General features: G+C 36.2%; 1 protein-coding gene across 5 annotated transcripts in view; it reads left to right on the top strand.

Annotated features, from left to right (window-relative positions):
• Nucleotides 1–20,655, top strand: part of SLC44A5 (solute carrier family 44 member 5) — a 379,443-nt gene that overhangs the window by 74,640 nt on the left and 284,148 nt on the right. For 2 of the 5 annotated variants that reach the window (XM_055339206.1, XM_055339207.1), the window contains exon 3: nucleotides 19,232–19,305. In XM_055339206.1, coding sequence (XP_055195181.1) covers nucleotides 19,293–19,305 — 13 coding nt within the window. In that variant the 5' untranslated portion in view covers nucleotides 19,232–19,292. Of the gene's footprint in view, nucleotides 1–12,283; nucleotides 12,378–19,231; nucleotides 19,306–20,655 lie in introns of those variants that run through there. The other 3 variants (XM_055339208.1, XM_055339209.1, XM_055339204.1) reach the window with 2 other exon arrangements.

Below are 20,655 nucleotides of genomic sequence, written 5' to 3'. Positions count from 1 at the left end.
TTGTGGAGGAGGAAACTGAGTCAAGGAGGTAAAATGATTTGCAAAAGTAGTAAATGCAAAGCTAGGACTTGAACCTGGATCTGACTCCTTTCCACTCTACTGCCTTGAGTGAAGGAGAAAGAAATGCGTGTAGTAAAAATGCAAATGGCTTTGACCATCTGGAAGGGTCATCCTGCCAAGTTCTAATATGAAAAGTGCTGGACCTTGTTACAGCAAACATTAACATAAAATTGCGCCCATTTAAAGAACGATCCCATTCTTATGAAACACTCTGATATAAATTTTAGTTCTGAGTTTTGTTCCCATACATGAAGGTACAGCATTGGCTGTAATTATTGCTGTTGTAACTTTGTACATTAATGGCAATTTTGTAAGACTAGGTGATTTTTCCAATTTAGTATGAGCTTGATTGTTCTCTCTAGACTTCCCTTAATCTCCTGCTGAGATCTTGTTAAACGTTTTGAGGATGAACTAATCAGTGTTTTGCATCCTTTCAATAATGTGAATGCTTGTTTTTTTGGCATAATTTAATGTGAGACTATTCAGATGGAAATGGATGGAAAGCCGTGCTCACCAGTTATGATCTGGGAAAATGGGCTGGTGTAGTGATGCTGATGGGTAGGTGACCTCATTAAGATTTAACCTAGAGTAGAGATTTCAGATAAATGTTTGGGGTGGGCAGGATTTGTAAGTAATTTCTAATATTTATTCTCTCATTCTCAAAATTAATGGCTCCAGGTCAATTGTAGATACAGAAATTCCTGTGGAATTATTATGAGAAGAAGGTGAGGATTCACAAAATCCTCAGAGCCAAACTGATAAGCTTCTGATAGTGCTTATTGATGCTTGAAAATCAAATTTGCTCTTCCCCCACCCTAGCGGATCACTTCAGCGTACAATTAGAATGCCTAATTTGAAACTAATTCTCTCCCGAGGAGAAACAGCTCTAATTTTCCTATAGAGGCCCATCAGTACTTTGGGTTTAGGGCTAGTAGATCACAGTACTTTCCATGTTGCTCCTGGATCGAGACCGTCGATTGGCATATTACAATTGGTAACAAAGAGCTACCATGTATTTCGATAGTATTCTGATGTATGAGATGAAAATATGTTTTGGTATCTTTGATGGCAAGAATCTTTTAATATAACTTTATACCACTAAATATGTAGAGACAGGAGTATTAACTAGTCTCTTTTTTTCTATATACTGTAGGGTACAGATTTTAAATTTGAGCAGTACAATTCAGATTTTTGCCTTATGTTCTCTATTATTAATCTAAGTATTTTCCTTTTTTCAATTTAAATTTTTTAAAATGTAATTTGCCAACATATAGGATAACCCCCACTGCTCATCCCATCAAGTGCCCTCCTTAGTGCCCGTCACCTATTATCCTATCCCCACCCTCCTCTTCTGCAACCCTTTGTTTCCCAGAGTTAGAAGTCTCTCATGGTTTGTCTTCCTCTCTAATCTTTCCCCACTCAGTTTCCTCCCTTTCTTTATAGTCTCTTTCACTTGAATATTTTCCAATCAAACCTTTCAAAGAAAATTCTTATGATTTGGTTTGAAACTGAGTTGGAAATCATAAGCTGTTTGTATAATTTTCAGACACTGGTGTGAAAACTGAAATAGATGCCTTGATAAATAATATAATAATGGAAGAGTTATGTTATTTCAGTTATTATATATTGTAGGATTATGGCTCAGACATATGAAACCAAGACCATGACTCTGGCTTGTCTTGTAGGGGAGACTTTAAAATTTCTTCAGACCCATATATACAACCATGCTCTAAATTTTTTTTTAAAGATTTTATTCATTTATTCATGAGACACAGAGAGAGAGAGAGGCAGAGAGAGAAGCAGGTTCCATGCAGAGAGCCTGATGTGGGACTCGATCCCAGGTCTCCAGGATCAGGCCCTGGACTGAAAGTGGTGCTAAACCACTGAGCCACCCAGGCTGCCCTAAATTATCTTATATATATAAGATACTGTTATCCTCTAAATTAAACATATACACATAATTTATCTTACAGCATTTGTTGTTCTTTTTTTTTTTAATTTTATTTATTTATTCATGAGAGACCCTGGGACCCTGGAATCAAACCCTGAGCCAAAGGTAGATCTCAACCACTGAGCCACCCAGGAGTCCCTGTTCAATTATTCTTAACTAATTCCTTTGGCTATCATTTAAAATATTATATAAACATATTTTTTTCTAAATAGTATTAAAGATAGTATCTTCACTGTAATGACTTTGAACATTTCATTCAAGATTTTGGAGTTTAGACTGTATAGAATAGATGAAATACTTCTTTTATAGAATGGATAAGGACCTTTCATGTTCAGGTGTGCCACATTTACTCGTTTAAAAAATACTCATCTGCACTTATCAGCATCACATACTTTTTCTTCATTGTTAATGAGTTGGTAAGGCAGCTGGTCCTATATTGTTAACCTCAGCAAGGGCTTAACCTAGTTTTACATCTCCAACAATCTTATCCCTGAGATTTTACTATGAAACTTTATTTACATCCAAAATCTTTTTACTTTCCTACCAAAATATTCTTTTATTTGCATGCTTTTATAAAATGTACTTTTTTAAAATTTATTTTTATTTTTTAAAATATTTTATTTATTGAGAGAGAGAGAGTACATGAGTTGGGGGAGGAACAGAGGGAGATGGAGAGAGAGAATCTCAGGCAGACTCCATGCTGAGTGCAGAGCCCTACCTGCGGCCTGATTCTCACAACCCTGAGATCATGACCTGAGATGAAGTCAAGAGTCAGATGCTTAACTGACTGAGCCAGGTGCCCCTTAATCATTCTTATATATAACTATACTGTGCCAAAATAACTACCCTATCTTAATGATATTAAGATACATGTAATTTATATTTTAAATTCCATGGAATCCAATTATTATCTATCAAAGAAAAAAAATAACAAATAGAAGTTTCAATAGTTGAAAGGAATCCAAACTAAATAATCTCAAAACAGAAAAAAATCATAAAATGTTAGATACAAGTATATTTGGAAAAACTTCATGGTGTTTAACTGAACTATTTCTTGAGTTGTTTCACATTAAAGACTACTTTGATGTCATGATAGCTAGAACGAAGTATAGGGGCAAAAAACAGACAACTAAGTAAAGTGATTGAGAAAGATAGTGTGGGGGAAGGATACAGATCCTGAGGTGGCAAAAGGTAGAGATTAAGGGAAACTTTCATAAAGATTAGAAGGACAAAAATGACAATATTAACGATTACTTTAAATATCTGTTTTATAAAAATAATTTAAAAAACAAAATTATGCAAAAAATTGTGATATAATTTTTGGATTTATTTTTATGTATTTATTTATTTTTAAAGATTTTATTTATTTATCCATGAGAGACACAGAGAGAGAGAGAGACAGAGAGAGAGGCAGAGACATAGGCAGAGACACAGGCAGAGGGAGAAACAGGCTCCACACAGGGAGCCCAACATGGGAGTCAATCCCGGGTCTCCAGGATCAGGCCCTGGGCCGAAGCTGGCGCTAAACTGCTGAGCCACCTGTCCTGCCCTTTGGATTTATTTTTATGTTTAAGAACCAAAAACATTTTCTGTAGGGGGATAATAAGGAGAGTGGGGCAAAGGAGAAACAAAATATGAATAATAAAAATGGGAAATATTAGACTCTAAAGTAAGTACTACAAGGCTGATATTAATCAACATTTTCTTTAAAGATTCTAAGGTTGTATTTGTTGTCATGAAAAATATTACATTAATGTGGTTACTTCTTGTTAAGAAGTAACCTGTATCTGCAAATAAAATTTTCTTGTTTCCCTTATTTCAGTGAGAATCAGATTATAGCCATCACTTCATGGTAAATTACAACAATAATAAGCAATAAATTTAAGATAACCATAGTATGACCATTATCACGTAAATGATAATCTCATTTTTGTTCACTGTGTTTAAAATGCCAAATCTTATTCTGCACACAGTAGAGAAGAGGTCCTCAGGAAACTGGACAGATTTTGTGATATAAAGTAGTTAAAATTTGAAAGCATTTGATTTTCTGTTTTTAATTTTATTCAGCCAAGGATCATAGGACTCTTTCAGTGCTTTGCTTTCTAAGTGATAAATTATTTAAATATTTACTAATCACCTACAATATTGGAATATTGAACTCTAAGGTATGGGATGTTAAAGATGCTGAAGATATGGTAATGAAAAATACCAAAGTCACTGTTCTTATACTATTTATAAATTTTCCTGGGAGAAGAAAGGCAATAAAATAAAATGACAAATGTGTAAAGTATGCCAATCTTCATTAAATACTATCGAGAAAAAATTAGGCAGGGTAAGAGTGATTTTTTTTTTTTTGGTTAAGAGTGATTTGAATAAATTACTCTAGCATAGCTTCGTCGTAATAAAATATTTCTATTTTTGCCTTTTCTATTGTCAAGAAATTTACTAATAATAAACTCTAATAGTATACTGTGAGACTCCATGTCTAATTACACATAATTGATTTCTTCACTTTTTCACATGTTACAAAGAATGGATTATGATTCTAGGAAATTTGCATCATGCAGAGAAGAGATTTCAGATAAAAGTGATCCATGAAAATATAGACTGACATCTTTTGCTTGCTGCCAAAAGCCACAACCAAATAGCTAGCAGAGTGTTGAATTAGCCTATGGACAGATGTACAGGAGTCTTGAAATAGTTTTAATCAGAGGTGATTTTTAACCCTATTAGAATTTTTTTTCATTAGGTGTAGCTAAATAGATTGAATACATTACTAATTATCAATCTGGTTTAGGTTTTGGTCACTGAAAATATACTACAATGTAGGTAGGAGTGGCATTGTTGGGTCATAGGCTAACTCTATATTTGCCTGTTTTGAGGGCTTTCATAATGTTTTCCAAAATGGCTGCACCATTTTACAATCTTTAAATGTGGGGCTTGAACTCATGATCCTGAGATCAAGAGTTGCATGCTCCACAGACTGAGCCAGCCAGGCACTGCCCCCCCCTTTACATTCTTATCAGCGATGTATATAGATTCCAATTTCTCTATATCCCTACTAGCTCTTGTTACTGTCTTTTTTATTAGAGCCACCCAAGATGTGAAGTGGTATCTTACTGTGTTTGTGGTTTACATTTCCCTAACAACTAATGATGTTGAACATCTTTTCATGTGCTCATTGGCCATATGTATATCTTCCTCTGATAAATTTCTATCTACTCAAGTATTTGTCCATTTTTTAATTGGCTGTCTTTTTGTTGTAGAGTTGTAAACTTCTTTATATATTCTGGATACAAATCTTTTATCAGATGTATAATTCGCAAATTACATGATTTCATGTAATAGACATTTGAATGTGTAGTCGATAAGCACTTACTTTATGCTAGGCCCTAGGCAAAGTGCTAAGCATGGGTGAATCCAGGAAATGTTGACTCCCGTTCTGTGGGTCATCTTTTAACTTTCTTTTTTCTAAACTGAAGTATAGTTGACCTACAATGTCTTTTCACCTTCTTGATTGTGTCATTTGTAGCACAAAAAAATGAGATTTAGTTGAAGGGCACCTGGATGGCTCAGTTGGTTAAGTAATGACTATTTTTTATTTTTTTAATTTTTTTTTTTAAGTAATGACTCTTGATTTCGGTTTAGGTCATGATCTCAGGGTCGTGAGATAAAGCCCTGCATTGGACTCCTTGCTAGGTGTGGAGTCTGCTTGCAATTCTCTTTCTGTCTCTCCATCTGCCCCTCCCTCTCTAAAAAAAAAAAAAGAATTTAGATGAAATCCAATTTATCCAGTTTTTCTTTCTTCTTTCTTTCTTTCTTCTTCTCTTCCTTCTTCTTTCTTTCTTTCTTTCTTTCTTTCTTCTTCTCTCTTCTCTCTCTCTCTCTCTCTCTCTTTTTGCTTGTGCTTTTGATTTCATGTAATAAACATTTGAATGTGTAGTCGATAAGCACTTACTTTATGCTAGGCCCTATGCAAAGTGCTAAACGTGGGTGAATCCAGGAATTGTTGACTTCTCTGAAGTTACATCATAAATCAGCATGGATATTTCATTATATTTCAGAGGATGTTTTGTGATAAGGAGCTAAATGTTTATGAACGTACTGTGATTTGAAGTGGACTGACCAAGCCACTCAGTAGAAGTATGGATGGGAGTGTAATGAGGTGGTATTTTTAAGAGTACTAAGATGATTCCCTTCCCTGTAAGATTGTGGAGTGAGGTCTGGCACTGGCCCTGGATGCGGCGTGAAATCATTTATGTGTCATGTACCTCATCTAAATTATTCATTTAATTTTCTTCAGGTCCCATGATCAGCTTCTTGAATTCCTCACTCTGTAGAATGTCTCCTCTACCATTTCCCTGCTGTTTCAGGAAATTGATTCTTCTACAAGAATTGTTTCCTGTGGAGCTTCCCGGAGTGGGGGCTGCTCTTTCTCTCATGCTCCAAGCATCATAGATCCTAGAAATCTCCTTTGAGTTGCATGCTATCTGGAAATCACTCCCTGTCTCTTCTGTTTAGTATAATTTGCTCACATATTGGTTATTCTCTGATGCTTGCCAAAGCTTTAGCATTTCGCTTACAGCTTTCCCTTCAAACTTGAGACTTACCATTATTCTGGTAGGTGTCTTCATCTGTATATTGACCACTCATTTCTTCTTTGTAACATCTAGTCAATTCCTACTGTTCATTAGATCAGATTCATACTCCTCCAGATGATACTCAGTGCTCCTCACTTAACTGTCCAACAGTATCGTATTCCAGCTTGTGCTTTGTTTGGTTTATGTGGTTCCTAGCATTTAGATGGTTCTCCCCCTTTCTGATTCATATTTTGTCCATCGTTTAAAAAACCTATTCCAGTTATGTTTTATTTTCCTTGACTGCTCATCACTCTTTCTTAATACTCTTGTTTGAGCCCAAAAGTTAATACTTATTAGGGGCTATTTATTTATTCTAGTTTCTAATTCCCTATACAGTTCAATTTAGCACTTTAAAAATAATACAGTCTTACTTCCCCATGGTGTTGTGTTTGTAAGACTTCTTTTGAGCAGATAGCTGGCTTCTTGTGAACAATCAGTGTCTGCACATCTCTCCTGCGGTAGGTACTGTTGCCTGAACTGGCAGACGGTCAGTAAGCACTTAATGTTTATACGCTGACTCCCCGATCCCTTTGGGAATCTTGAATCTCTCTTAGTGAGATTATGAGTTTTATTTATTAATCACAATTATGATAAATAATAATATAATAATAAGAACAAGAAGGGGAAAGAGGAGGAGGAAAAGAGGCTGGAGGAAGATGAGGTGGTTGAAGGGAAGTGGAGAAGGAGAATCTATTTTATTTTTTGATTTTTTTAGGGGAAAAATGTGTGACTGAGATCAGTCTGCACTATCCTTCCATTTGAATGAATTTGATTCCACGTGAATATTTGTTTCTCACATCAGTGTTGGTTTTACGATAGTCACGCAATATTGAGGTCTCAAGACCAACATCAACATATCACAAAATTGTTGATCGTATTAGAACAAAATTCTATACAGCTTGGGTACTATAATTCTATGTGAAAGTTTGGAGATTTTTTGAATGCAATCTTTGTTTTTCTTTCTTTTTAGAAAGTGGCTGACCAACAGTATTAGGGCAGCATTTCTTTATGAGTGTTTACTTGAGTGGAATGGCAAATCAACAACATGTAACTGCCATGCTCATAGATCAGAAAGGGCAGTAGACTGTGCCTGTTCTGAATACCTGCTTCTATTGGTTTTAGTACAATGTCATGTTTGTGCCAGTTTCTCGGCAGCAGTCTGAAATCTCCAACAGAAAATAAATGACATGTCTCCATAACCAACACACTTGGTCTTTGGCAAAGTAATTTGAAAATTTGTGGTACATTTTATCAAGTGCTAGAAGTTTTAGATAGCACGTTTTTGAGACCTCTCAGGTGTAAACTTGATGGTGCTCTTATTACTCGAGGTTCTTGCTCAACTATCTTTCTGTTGTTACTTCTAAAGAAATACCGAAAATGAAAAATGTGAAGCCAACAGTTATCAGAATTAGAAGTACTTTTGCTGTATCCATTGCATACCATAGCATATATTGAACTGTCATTGTTAGACTGTGTGTGTATTTTTTTTTTGAGGGCAGGGACTATGCTTTATTTTATTTCTGAACCTAGCACAATGCATGGCTCATAGTAAGTGCTTAGTAATAGATATTTGCTGATTTATCCATATGTTTTTGGAATGAGCTAATATATAACGTATACGCTTTAATAATTTAGACTGAAAAAGTGAATTCTTGGTGTTTGGCTCACTGACCAGATATTATATATTATAGATTCATCAAAAGCAACATTCACTCATATTTTATATGTTAAAAAATGCTTTTCATGTCTACTGAATTCTTGAGCAAATGGGTGACATCTATTCCAATTGAACAGAACACTGGGTACACACAGTGTACACAATGAATGTGTCCAAGCCTGATATCATAGCTAGAAATGAATAGAGTGTTGCTTGGATTTCAGCCATTGTGGAAACATGACTCCTAAACCTTCTAAACTTTCTAAACATGAACCATATTCTTTCCCTTTCCTTATTAAAATTCATTTTCTTAGATATGATAGTCTGCTTATCTTGCCTCTTCACAACCAGATTGCACTTGTAGAACTTTCACACTTGTAAAAATTACCCAGACAGATCATCAGAAAACTCTCTAGGTATGAAATGTTCAGGAACTGGTACTGTGTCACAGGGCAACCCAAGAGGCAAAGGTATTGGATAGAAAATGTGTGAAGTTAAGCTATAGATCACCATTTCCTCCCAATCCCTTTGGTCATGTTCACTCTTTCCCTTTTCTTCTGCTTTTTCCTTAATAGTGCTTGCTCTCCCCAAAGACAAGAAACTAGCCTGGCACTTAACAAATACCTCTGTGTTCCTGTAGCACTCAAACTGTATCAAGTCCATGTTTCTCAGGATTGAATTTCTTCCCCTTGCTTGGCATATTAAGATCTCTTTTGGAAGAATTTATGGAAAACTTTATTTATATAGCATCATGGTTAATAGCTCAGGTTTGGGAAATAAATCTAGATCAAATCCTGCCTCCACTTGTTAGTAATTGTGGCAGAAATTACTGGTTCGCTCCTCTGACCTCTGTCTACAATTCTCTTCTGCTTAGCCACCTTCCAGTTAGGGGTGGCCCTGTGACATAGTTCTGGCCAATTGTATATAAGCACAAGCTTGCTGGTGGGGCCACTGGGAAAGCAAGGAGACTGAGCTAGTATTACTCTTTCTCCATTATTCCTGCCTGGAATCCTGTGATGCCTGAAGGTGCCGCAGCTACTATGTAATTAGGAGGCAATTAGTATGGCATGCATGCAGGAGCAGAACGAGAACCTTCTTGTCTTTGGGCACATTACTTAGCAGCAAAAACAAACCTGCATTGCCTACCTACAGCCCTCTTGGTTTTTTCGTTTGTTTGCTTGTTTTTAAATATTTTATTTATTTATTCCTGAGAGACACAGAGAGAGGCAGAGACACAGGCCTGCAGGGAGCCGGATGTGGGACTCGATCCCAGGACCCCGAGGTCAACCACTGAGCCCCCCCCAGGTACCTATGTTTGTTTGTTCGTATGTTTTTAGCAACAGCAGCAACCATCTCTAAGCCATTGACAGTTTTTCTGCTACTCACAGTTGAACCCATTTCTAATTCTGTGTCTTCAGTTTCCTCATTTATGACTTGGGGATATTAATACAATCTACTTCATGGGATTGATGTGAAGATGAAGTGAGAGACATAACAAAGTGCCTGGCTCAGAGTAAATACTCCATAAGTATTAGCCAATATCACTATTCCAACTTGAATATATTTTTTCATTATATTTAGTGTTAGAAATTTATGCTGCGAATACAGAGCATATGCTGCTCCGTGTAGCTACAACATTTTATCTATCTCCTCTCCCAAGATTGCTTTCAGTATTTTTATCATAGTTTTGTTGAGATATAATTGACAATAGTAAACTGTGCATATATGAAGTAGTCAGTTGGATAAGTTTAGACACATGTATTGCCTATAAAACCAATATGAGTAGAATAGGCTAGAGCATGATTCATTCTGCCTGGAAGGAGAGGGGTCCGAAAAGGTTTCAGACCTTCTCTACCATTAAGATAATGAACATATGCCATGACTTCTTCATTTTCCTTGCTAATCTCTCCATTCCATCACTTCCCATCCCCCTCTCCCTAAGACCACCCCTCATCTGCATCCTGTCACTAGAGACTAGTTTTCATTTTCCAGAGTTTTATATGAATGGAATTATGCATATGTCATCTTTATTTGAGGGAAATGGGTCTGGCTTCTTTTCATTCAACATACTTATTTTGAAATTCATCCATGTCCTTACATGTTCAACAGTTTTTTAAAGAAAATTGTTGAATAGTATTCCATTGTGTGGATACCCAAACATCGTTTCCCACCTGTGGAATACTAAAACATTTTAGTATTTTTTAACAATTTTGATATGTTAAGTCTCTTTCTCCCAGTATTGTGTTCATAACTCTCATGGAACATATCTCAGAGTATATTAAACTAAATTGTCCATGTATCCTCCACTAGACTTCTGCTTTCCCTTCAGGATTGGGGAACTGTGTCTTATCCTTGCTCTTCCAGCCTCTTGTCTAGTGGTGTAGCTGCAGATTGGTACTGCATATAAACAGCCCTCTTGGGTGAAGCCCACACTTTTTCTTTCTCCTGTACTATCTCCATTATCACCATGTATTGCTTTGTTCAAGTCGGAAACTTGAGAGATGTTTATTTACTATTTTAAAAAAATCTACTTTAAGTATAATTTATATACAACAAAACTCATACATTCTAAGTATACAGATCGATGGCTTTGAAAAATGCACAGACCTATCTAACCACCAAACCGATATAGAACATTTCATCGCCTCAAAAATTTACTTTTGTACCTTTGTATAAGCCTGACTCGAGCTGTCAGTTTCTTGCACTAACTCTTTGTCCCAGGCGACCACTGATCTGATATCTATCAATATGAAATATTTTGGTCTGATTTAAACTTTCATAGAATTTAAATTATTCAGTATGTAATCTTTTGGTTCATTTCTTTTATCCTTTATCCAGCATAGTGTTTGTGAGGTTCACCCATATTGCATTGACTTTTCCTTTTAACTGGGGATGTTTAGTCCATTTACACTTATTATAATTATTGAAATATTTGGGTTCAAATATACTATATTGCTATTTTTTTCATTCTGTTTCTTCTGTGTTTTCTCCTTTTCTTGACTTCTTCTGGAGTAATTGAATATTTTTTGTGTTCCATTTTATTTCCTCTATTGGCTTCTTAGCTGTACATCATTATTATTATTGTTGTTGTTATTATTATTTACTATTAGAGGGGAAAGGGGCCGAGGGAGACAGAGAATCTTAAGCAGACTCCATGCCCAGTGCAGAGTCTGATGCAGGACTCAATTTCATGACCTGAGCTGAAATCAAGAGTTGGACACTTTAACTGACTGAACCACCCAGGCACCCTTAACATTATTTTTTAAATGCTTGTTTTAGGGCTTATAGTATGTATCCTTAACATTGCATAGTCTATCTAAAGTCAATATTCTACCTTCTTATATTTCCTACTTATTTCTCATACGTCCCACTTCTCATTTCACAAATATAAAATGTTAGTTATTATTATTCCATTTATGCCCTCTCCCAAATTCACTGTTTAATTTAAAAACCACTCAAATGACTGTCCTTTTTTTTTCTGTTACAAAACTGTAATTCTGATACTTTTAACATGGCTTATCAAATCCATTATGTTTTGGGCCTTGTCCATATGTCTAACCACTTTTACTGCCACTTTACCTCCAGGAATACTGATTTTTTTTCTTACGATTCTTCAAATACATCTTGCTGTTTCAAACTTCTGTGTCTTATATATATATTGTTCCTTCTGTTTGAAATACCTATCCCCTTTTGCCATTTGAAGAATTTTTCTGAGGAAACGTATGTCTGTGAAACTTTTCCTGGCCTCTCTCTTTCCAGGCAAAATTAACCATTCTCTGCTCTGCGTCTGTGCCTTGAATATACCTGTTGAGATGCTCCTTGTGCACCACTTCAAATTATCTTGGCCTTTTTATTCCAGCCCCTGACTGCAGTGACAATTTCTGTGAAGATGCTGTCCATCTTCAGGCAGGTATAGTCCAACAGTGCCCTGCCTCAGGCCTGTGCAGTTTGACCTGTCACTGTTTTCCCCTCCCCTGGCATCCCTATGGATTCTTCACTTAATGGTGAAGTAGCATGAGACACCTCCGAGATTTTGCTCAGTAGTCATGCATGCAACCCAGGAGTGATGGTGAGTTAATGCCCTAGGGGAACACCCTTGACCAGTGAAGAGCAGAGTAATGTGTATAAATGCTTTCTGTTTTTTCTCCCCCTGGGAGGTTATCAGGTGTTCTACAAGACTGAGTATCCAGCCATCTGTATGAGTCGCTAGTCAACTCAATAATGAATCTTTTTTGACTCTCCTTCCTTCTCTGGTTTGTTCCCTCTTTCCTAACTCATATTCCCTGAATCGCACTCCTTTCACTTAGGCTCTGTATTCTGGGGAACCCAGGCTGAGAAAATACAATTATTACTTGTAGAACTCCGTATTGTATTTATTTAAATGTCTGTCCCTTCCACTAATCAGTGACTAATTTTAAAAATCTCAAAACAGTAATATCTTATACCAATCCCCAAAACATAGAACTGGTAAAAGGAGAGCAATTCTGATTGAAATTAGAGGGGATCCCTGGGTGGCTAAGTGGTTTGGCGCCTACCTTCAGCCCAGGGCCTGATCCTGGAGACCTGGGATCAAGTCCCACATCGGGCTCCCTGCATGGAGCCTGCTTCTCCCTCTGTCTCTGTCTCTGTCTCTGTCTCTGTCTCTGTCTCTGTCTCTCTCTCTCTCTCTGTGTGTGTGTGTGTCTCATGAATAAATAAATAAAATCTTTAAAAAAAAGAAAATAGAATGGAACAGCTCTGGAAAATAAAAAAAATGTACTAATTACACTGTGAACTTCATGAGTTAGAAAATATGTCTTATTAATCTTTGACTCCGAAGAATCTGGTATAGTGGCTGGTCCCCAGCAAGTAGTCAATAATATTTGTTAAACTGAACCAAGTTGAACTAAGGAGAACTGAAGCCTGGAAAATATAATTTTATTTAGGCTACATTGATTATGGATAAAAGAAAAAATAAAACAGAAATATAGTTCTAATACTTTTTCTGGAAATGTGAGGTTTATTAGAAAAGACAATAAAACTTCTTCTGCAAGTGTATTTTCTCATTCATGACTTGGTTTGCTAATTTTCAAACTATTGTTCTGTTTTTCTTTTGTTTGTTTCATTTTGCTATATACCAGCAGTAATAGATTTAAATTAAGTTTTAAAAAATCCTATATATTCTTTAAATTATTTATTATCAAAGATGAAAGGGATGGGAAAATTATTTACAATTACTTCACAGTCACAAATATGGAGTAGGTGAGAAAGAGAGCTGAAGATAATTTCTAGAAAGTAAATATGCCACTATAAAATAAAAGAGTTGGAAGCTCCTCTTACATTTTGTTATTATAATCAATACCGAATGGTGTCTTCATTTCTTTAAAGTGACAGAAACTCTAGAGGAGTAGCTATTATGAGCAAGGTTTTTTGAGTATCCCAAGACGGAGAAAAAACCCAAATGAAAAAAGCTAGCCAGGAAATGTATGCATTTAAAAAAGTATATTTTTAGAGCATACTTCTGTATGTATTTTGTATGAAGTATTTTGTTTATTGGCTGATCCATCTAGCCACTCACTCGCTTGCTCACCCATCATAATGGTGTTGAGGTTGGCACATAGAAAGCTTACGTGAGAGTTTGTTCTTTACCATCAGTCAATGGATTATTTGTCAACAGTTTTTCTTTAAACAAGAACTTTAAACTTTTATGGATAACTAGTGACTGATTTCCATCTTCTTTATTGTAAAAAATGGACTTATTTATCAGATTTCTGAACAAAATATAGTCTTAACATCCGTCCTTCCAATCATCGACATAAATGTCGGTAACACCTACTTTATGCTAAGTGCTGAGGATTCAGTTGTGAATGTAGTGTATGAATATTAGGCATGGAAGGGACAGTAAAGAGACATTATAGGAGGCATGCTTACTGAATAATGAGACACAGTCATGTATATAGGCTAAGTGACTTGCCCAAGATAACAGAGCTTGTGAGTAAAGTATTCCTCAGAAAATATAAGATTATTTTCAGATACTGCTTTTTATTGGCATTAAACCTCCAAGCATTGTTGAGTGATAAACTCTGAAGACAGCCAGTTGCAAAAGTAGTTACAGAAATGAGAAAACACTAAAAAAGGAAACTAGAAGGGAGGAAATTTAGGAATAGATTGGGATGAAATGGGAGAAAAATATTTGGCTTCATTTCAGTTCATCCGGAAATTTTTCAAACTTGGCACCCCCCTTCCCCCCTGCTGGATTGCATATGGTTTGGATATAAAACATATATGTGGTATATTGCATATAAAAATGTAAACATAAGCTAATGTTTATTGAGAGCCCAACATGTGCCAGGCAGTTTTATGTATATTAAGTCACTTAATATTTACCAGCACTTGGTGAAATACTGTATTCTTAAAGTCCAGATGTCTATTTCAGCCTGGTGTTTCAGGGGCTCTCATTGCCCAGAGTGTGACACGCAGCCTTCAGGTTCAGAAAGCGGATTATTATGTGGTCACCCAGAGGTTAATAGGCCCAGGCAAATTGATTCCTTCTAGCTAAACTTACAAGAGTCTGATTATAAACCAGAACCTCAATCTACAAGTCTCTATGAAGAAATTAACTGCCAAGTCGTCTAGGATATTCATGTCAGTTTGTCAGCACATTTTATTCCCTGTGGGAGAGGAACCTTGGAAAAGAAAATTAAGGACAGGAAGATGCCAAGGAAGTATAAAATTAGAAGAAAATGAGTTGGCTGCTTTTAATAAGGAAATTGTTGTGCCATTATTTGATCCCTATGTGCCTTCTACACGATAGGAATGTACTTGTCTGGCTAAGGGAACTGCATGTGATTTTTTTCACTCAGCCAGGTCCCTCTCTCAATATTTCTCTGATAATGGCCAGTGGTAGATTCAGTGGCAGCACGGCAGAGAGATGGGGAGAGTCTCAGGCTGTTCAAAACCGGGGAGGGCCTAACTTCTGCAGGTGCCGCAGGAGAACAGAGAGGCACTATATGCAGTAAGTAAGCAGGACAAAAATTATAACCAGGAAAGTATTTCTTTTTTTAATGCAAAAATTCAGGTTTTATTTTTACTTATTCTTACATAGGTGGGAGCTGATTATCAGGAACTTACAGGCAAACAATCACTTTTCTACCTCTTAGCTGAACAAAAATACACACAATGTGGCATTATCAGTAGGCAAGACTTGCTTTCAGGAAAGTATTTCTAACAGCGATTGAAGATTTATTATGTGTTAGAAATTGTACTAAGAACTATGTATCAATTACCTAATTTAATTCTCAGAACAACCATCTGAGGTAAATACCGTTAATATTTCTGTTCTATAGGATCTTTATGGACCTCTCTGAAGTCGTGAAAAGTTATAATACTATAGTAGAAGGTAAAGATTTCTTAACATAGGGTAGTCCAGACAGGGCTGAGGGCCTCTCAAGGTTAACAGGTTCAAAGTTGAGTTCTTCATTTTTTCTTAAAACACACTTACCCTTTAGGTCTGAAGCTTGTGAGTACTTCTAGTACTTCTACTCTCTCCCTTCTTTCCAACTTCCCTGCCTCCCTCTCCCCCCCTGGGTCCTGACATCAGCAAATCTTGTAAATTTTATTTCCAAATTATGCAGTGGATCTTTCCCCTTTACACCCTCTCTACTGTCACTGCTCTAGTGCAGCTATGGGAACCACTGGTCTACTTTCTGTTTCTATGAATTTGCCTAGTCTAGACATTGCATATAAATGGAATTGTACATTTGTGACCTCCTGTGTCTGGCTCCTTTCACTTGGCATAACGTTTTCAAGGTTCATCCATGATGTAACATGGTTTTGGTGCTTCATTTCTTTTATGGCTGAATAATATTCCCTTGTATGGATATATCATATATTGTATATTCATTCATCTGTTGATGGACATTTGGGTTGTTTCCACTTTCGACTATTATGAAAAATGGTGCTATGAATGTTTTTGTTTTGTTCGATGCTTTTGTTAGAAATCCTGTGTTCAACTTGCCAGGGTAATCTTTTAAAAATGAAAATCATGTGGTTTCCCTACTTAAAAGCCTTCAATAGCTTCTCATTACAATTATAATCTAAATTCCTTTCCATGGCTCACAAGGGTTTGCATGACCTGCCTCTCTTTTCTCATGTAAGCATTTTCTCCCTTCCCTCAATATATTCCATCCAGCTCCATTGGTTTCCACTGGTTCCTCCAAGTCCCTAAGCTTTTTAGGGTATTCATACTTGCTATATTTTGGCTTGAAATGCTCTTTCCAGTGCTTTTCATGGCTAGTTCTTTTCATCCTTCAAATCTCCATTCTCTATGTTAATTTTTCAGAGATGCTTTCCCTCGCTAAACTCTGTTATTTCCTATTTCTTTCCTAATACTTTTCAGACCTCGTAATTACATGGTTGTTTCTTTGTGAACCCACTTACTGTTTGTTGCCCTTGGAGGAATATGATTCCTTAAACTCAGGATTTAAAGCATACCCTTTTTATTTGTCACTACCATCTGCACATGTGCTTAGCAAAATATTTGACATAAAAGAGGTGCTTACTTCATGTTTGTTGAATAAAGGAGAAAGATTATGGGTGCTGGAGGTGTGATGGAGTAAATCAACATGTAGTGGCAGAGCTATACTAACAAGAAAGAAGAGCAAGATGGTGGAAGATTTTTCAGTTATACTGAAATTTGAAGATCTGAGACGAGGTATGGATAACAGATAGGGAAGGACAAGTTTCGGTTCAAGATAGGGAAAGGTCAAAGAGTCAAGAGCAGAACCTCTGAATATGAGCATTTTAATTTGATGTCAGTTCTAGAGAGGCTGACTATATTTCCTTATAGTTCACCTGTCTAAAATCAGGATTGCTTCTAGAAAGCAGGCTGGGACTTGGATTATAGCCATTGCTTGTGGGAGAGGAAGGATGCAAAAGATGGGGAATTTGGTAGGGCCTGACAAACTCAAAATTGTGTTATAGAAACACAATTGAACTTTTAATTATTTGGTTAATAGTAATAGTTAATAATAAACATATTGTAAAAGATTATTAAATTTGAGACAGGTAGCATCCTAAGCATTTTTTTTCCACTGAGGTTATTGAATCAATCCATTTTCTGAGGATTACATTTTGATTCTTGTCTGAATACAAAATTGAACTTGTACAATAGAAGGTTACTGGTCCTTAAATTACAGGATTGGGCTAAATCTTCCTTATTCTCCACCATGTGATGAATGAAACGTGATAAAAATGAGAAATAATTTTGACAAACCAGAGATATATTAATGGGATTCTTGGATAGGAGTTAGACATTTTCCAGGACTAATTAGATAGCACTGTCTGTCACAGGGCAGAGCTAGTCTTGGATTATAATTAGAAGTTTGAAGCAAGACTTAGAAATTTCAAACAAAGTTTTATGAAGTAGGAAAAGGGTTAAATTGAGCAATATGAAATGAAATGTCAGTTCTGGGCTTCTTAACAGCTACCCTTGAAAATGCAAAATTTAAAAAAAAGTGATAACATTTAAAAAGTAGATTTAAAAATAACTTGAAAAGTCTTGAATTTGAACATTCTTGCAGGAATAAAAATACAAATCACGGAGAACTTTAAGAGAAAGGAATGATTATATCAACTAATAGAGGTAGAAGGAATAATGGAATAGAAAAAAGTCACTATTTTGGAATTATATATATCTATATATCTATATATCCATATCTATCTATATCTATATCTATCTATATCTAATACCTCTATAAAGATTACTTATTAATTGCAAAGTGAGAAATGGTAGTTTATAGAGGAGAAACCTGACTGGCACCACCCTATTGGGTCATCAAAGTTAATATCACCAGTGATAGAAAAACTGAGTTTTGATTCCTGATGTGATGCTGAGAAAGTCAAAACATGGATTATGTAGTATTCTTGCCCAAAATGCATACCCCACATCTTATCATGCAGAAACATTAGACAGGCCCAAAAGGACATTCTTCAAAATAACTACTTTGGCACTTCTGGAAAATTTCAATGTCATGGAAAAAAAAGTGTGAAGAATTGTTCCAGATAAAGGGGACTAACAAGACATGCCCACACCTGTCATGTGTGATCTTGGATCTGGATGAGAGAAAAACTCTGTAAATGACATTATTGAGGCAATTGGAGAAAACTGACTGTATTATTAGATAAAAATGGTATATAGATCTCAGCACAAAAAATTTTGATAATTATACTGTAGCATAATGGAAGATGTTAATAGTAGCAGAAGCTGGGTGAAGAGTGTAAAGGAACTTTCTGTACTATTTTTGCACCTTTTCTATAAAATTATTTCAAAATAAAGAGTTAAGAGTCATACATAGAAAAAAGACTGACAGGCAACATGACAAAATTTTAGTAGTGATTTCTAGTAAAATTAGCTTTTCCCTTTCTTTAAAAAATGCGGGGTGTTTTTTTGGTAATAAATTTCCACAATGGGTTGTATGTTGTATGATCTTTAAAAATACATAGCCTAGAATTGGGGAAACAAAGAACTAAACTCAAAAGAAAAATCAACCAATTTGTTGATCAGTGTGGCAGCTAAACATGAAAACATAAATGGGAGTTTTGAAAAAAAGGGTGCATAAAAGTAGAAGGCAGGATAGAGAAATCAACTGGTTAGGGATGAATCTTATAGGTGGACGAGAAGTGTGAGAGTAGGTAATAAAAATAAGGACTGAGATTTAGGAGGCTGTGGCAGTGAGAATTTTATTTCGGTAGTAAAGAGGAGAATGCAGTTTCCTTCAAAAGGGAGTAGTAGATCCCTGCAGTCTTTTATGTGTTAGAGAGAATCAGGCTAATTCTCCAGGTTTTGGGGAGAATGTAAATCATGGTTGTGAGACTATTCCCAAAATGTTGCTTTTTAATAAAAAATGTTTTAGATAACCATCTTCATACTTGTTTTTATTATAGACTCCTTAAGCAACTCAACTTTGCAGTGTTTCAGGCCTCCTCCTGAAGAGACAGCCCATTAATGAGTGACAAAGGTAATCACCTTCTCCAGTCACGTCCCTCTTCATCTGGACTTTTGTGTAAGATATTATTTATTCAATATTAAGTAGGGACAATAGAAAAAATGAATATACACTCTGGTGTCTTTAGGAGCTGTGCTTGAAAAACAGCAGCATGTGAGACATTAGAGTTCTCAGTCTTTTCCCATCTCATGACCTCTGAGATGCCCGAAATTCTCTTTTCTGTGCCTGGGACCTCCCCGTAGCAGTGAATCTGGAGGAGGTGTGCTGTGCAGGGGCCTTGTGGTGTGTAAAAGCACATGCCCGTGCATACTCAAGTCACTTCTGAAACTGCTCCCTTTTTCCTGTGTCGTTCCCTCTACCTTAAGAGTCATTGCTAGAACCTGAATCTTTAACATTTATTTTAGCGGACTATTATTTTCAGTTCCCTTTTTCATATTGGGACATAGCCAGAGCTTGCTCCTTAGAGAAGCAACACACCGTCACTTGTTCATTGGAGAGGGACCATGAAGCTCCCCTTCAGATTTTAACCCCAATTCCTACTATTTCTATCCCCATTAATTAGATTTTTAGCCCCTGGTAGGCATAGCCCAGGTCTCATCCATCTTTCACCTTCTTCAGGCCTAGCCTTTTACTTCCAAGAAGGTAGTTACTTAGTAAATGTTTATTGAAAATGAATACTGTTTTCCTTAAGGGCAAATTTTATTCCTTCATGAAGGAAAATCTATTCCTAGCTATGAAAAAAAAGCAAAATGTAGCATGAGTACAAATTAAAATGGAAGACCTAGAATGTGTAGCTTAAAGCTAAGCAGCCTCTTTGATCTTTGGTTGTGTATTTTGAGAAGACTTAAAGGGTTATTAAAAATGAGATCTAAAGATCTAACAAGCTGTTTAAAAAGGGCCTGAGAATGTGTCAAAATCTACATGGGTTCCTGAAGGCTGTAAATGCGTTGTCGGGTGTGGCTGGCCCTGCTCCCATGAACGTGCTGCCAGGGATTGTGCATTCAGATTCTCCTCTGGGGGTGGGGATTACAGTTGTGCCTCAAGTAGGAAACCTGGGTTATAGCCAACCTCCAGGACATTTTCTTTTATGCGAATACACATGTGTTACTAACATATCTGGGCAGGTGACTTTAGTCTTTTAGGCCTATTTGCTCATCTGTAAAAGGAATAACAGTAATTACCTTGGTCTGTGAGATTAAATTGGCACAGGGCCTGAGAAGTAGCATATATATACTGAAGAAATGGTGGTTTTTGTGATTGTTCACAAATTGTAATTCAGAAGTGTTACAAAGGGTTGAGTGTGATTCTATTTGAAACAGAATCACTAGGGCTGTAATACTTCACCTACATTGTAGTTTAGGC

The sequence above is a fragment of the Nyctereutes procyonoides genome, unplaced genomic scaffold, assembly GCF_905146905.1.
Source record: "Nyctereutes procyonoides isolate TBG_1078 unplaced genomic scaffold, NYPRO_anot_genome, whole genome shotgun sequence".
NCBI lineage: Eukaryota > Metazoa > Chordata > Mammalia > Carnivora > Canidae > Nyctereutes > Nyctereutes procyonoides.
Note: the sequence above shows the minus strand (reverse complement) of the source record. Positions and strands in the feature narration are given on the sequence as shown.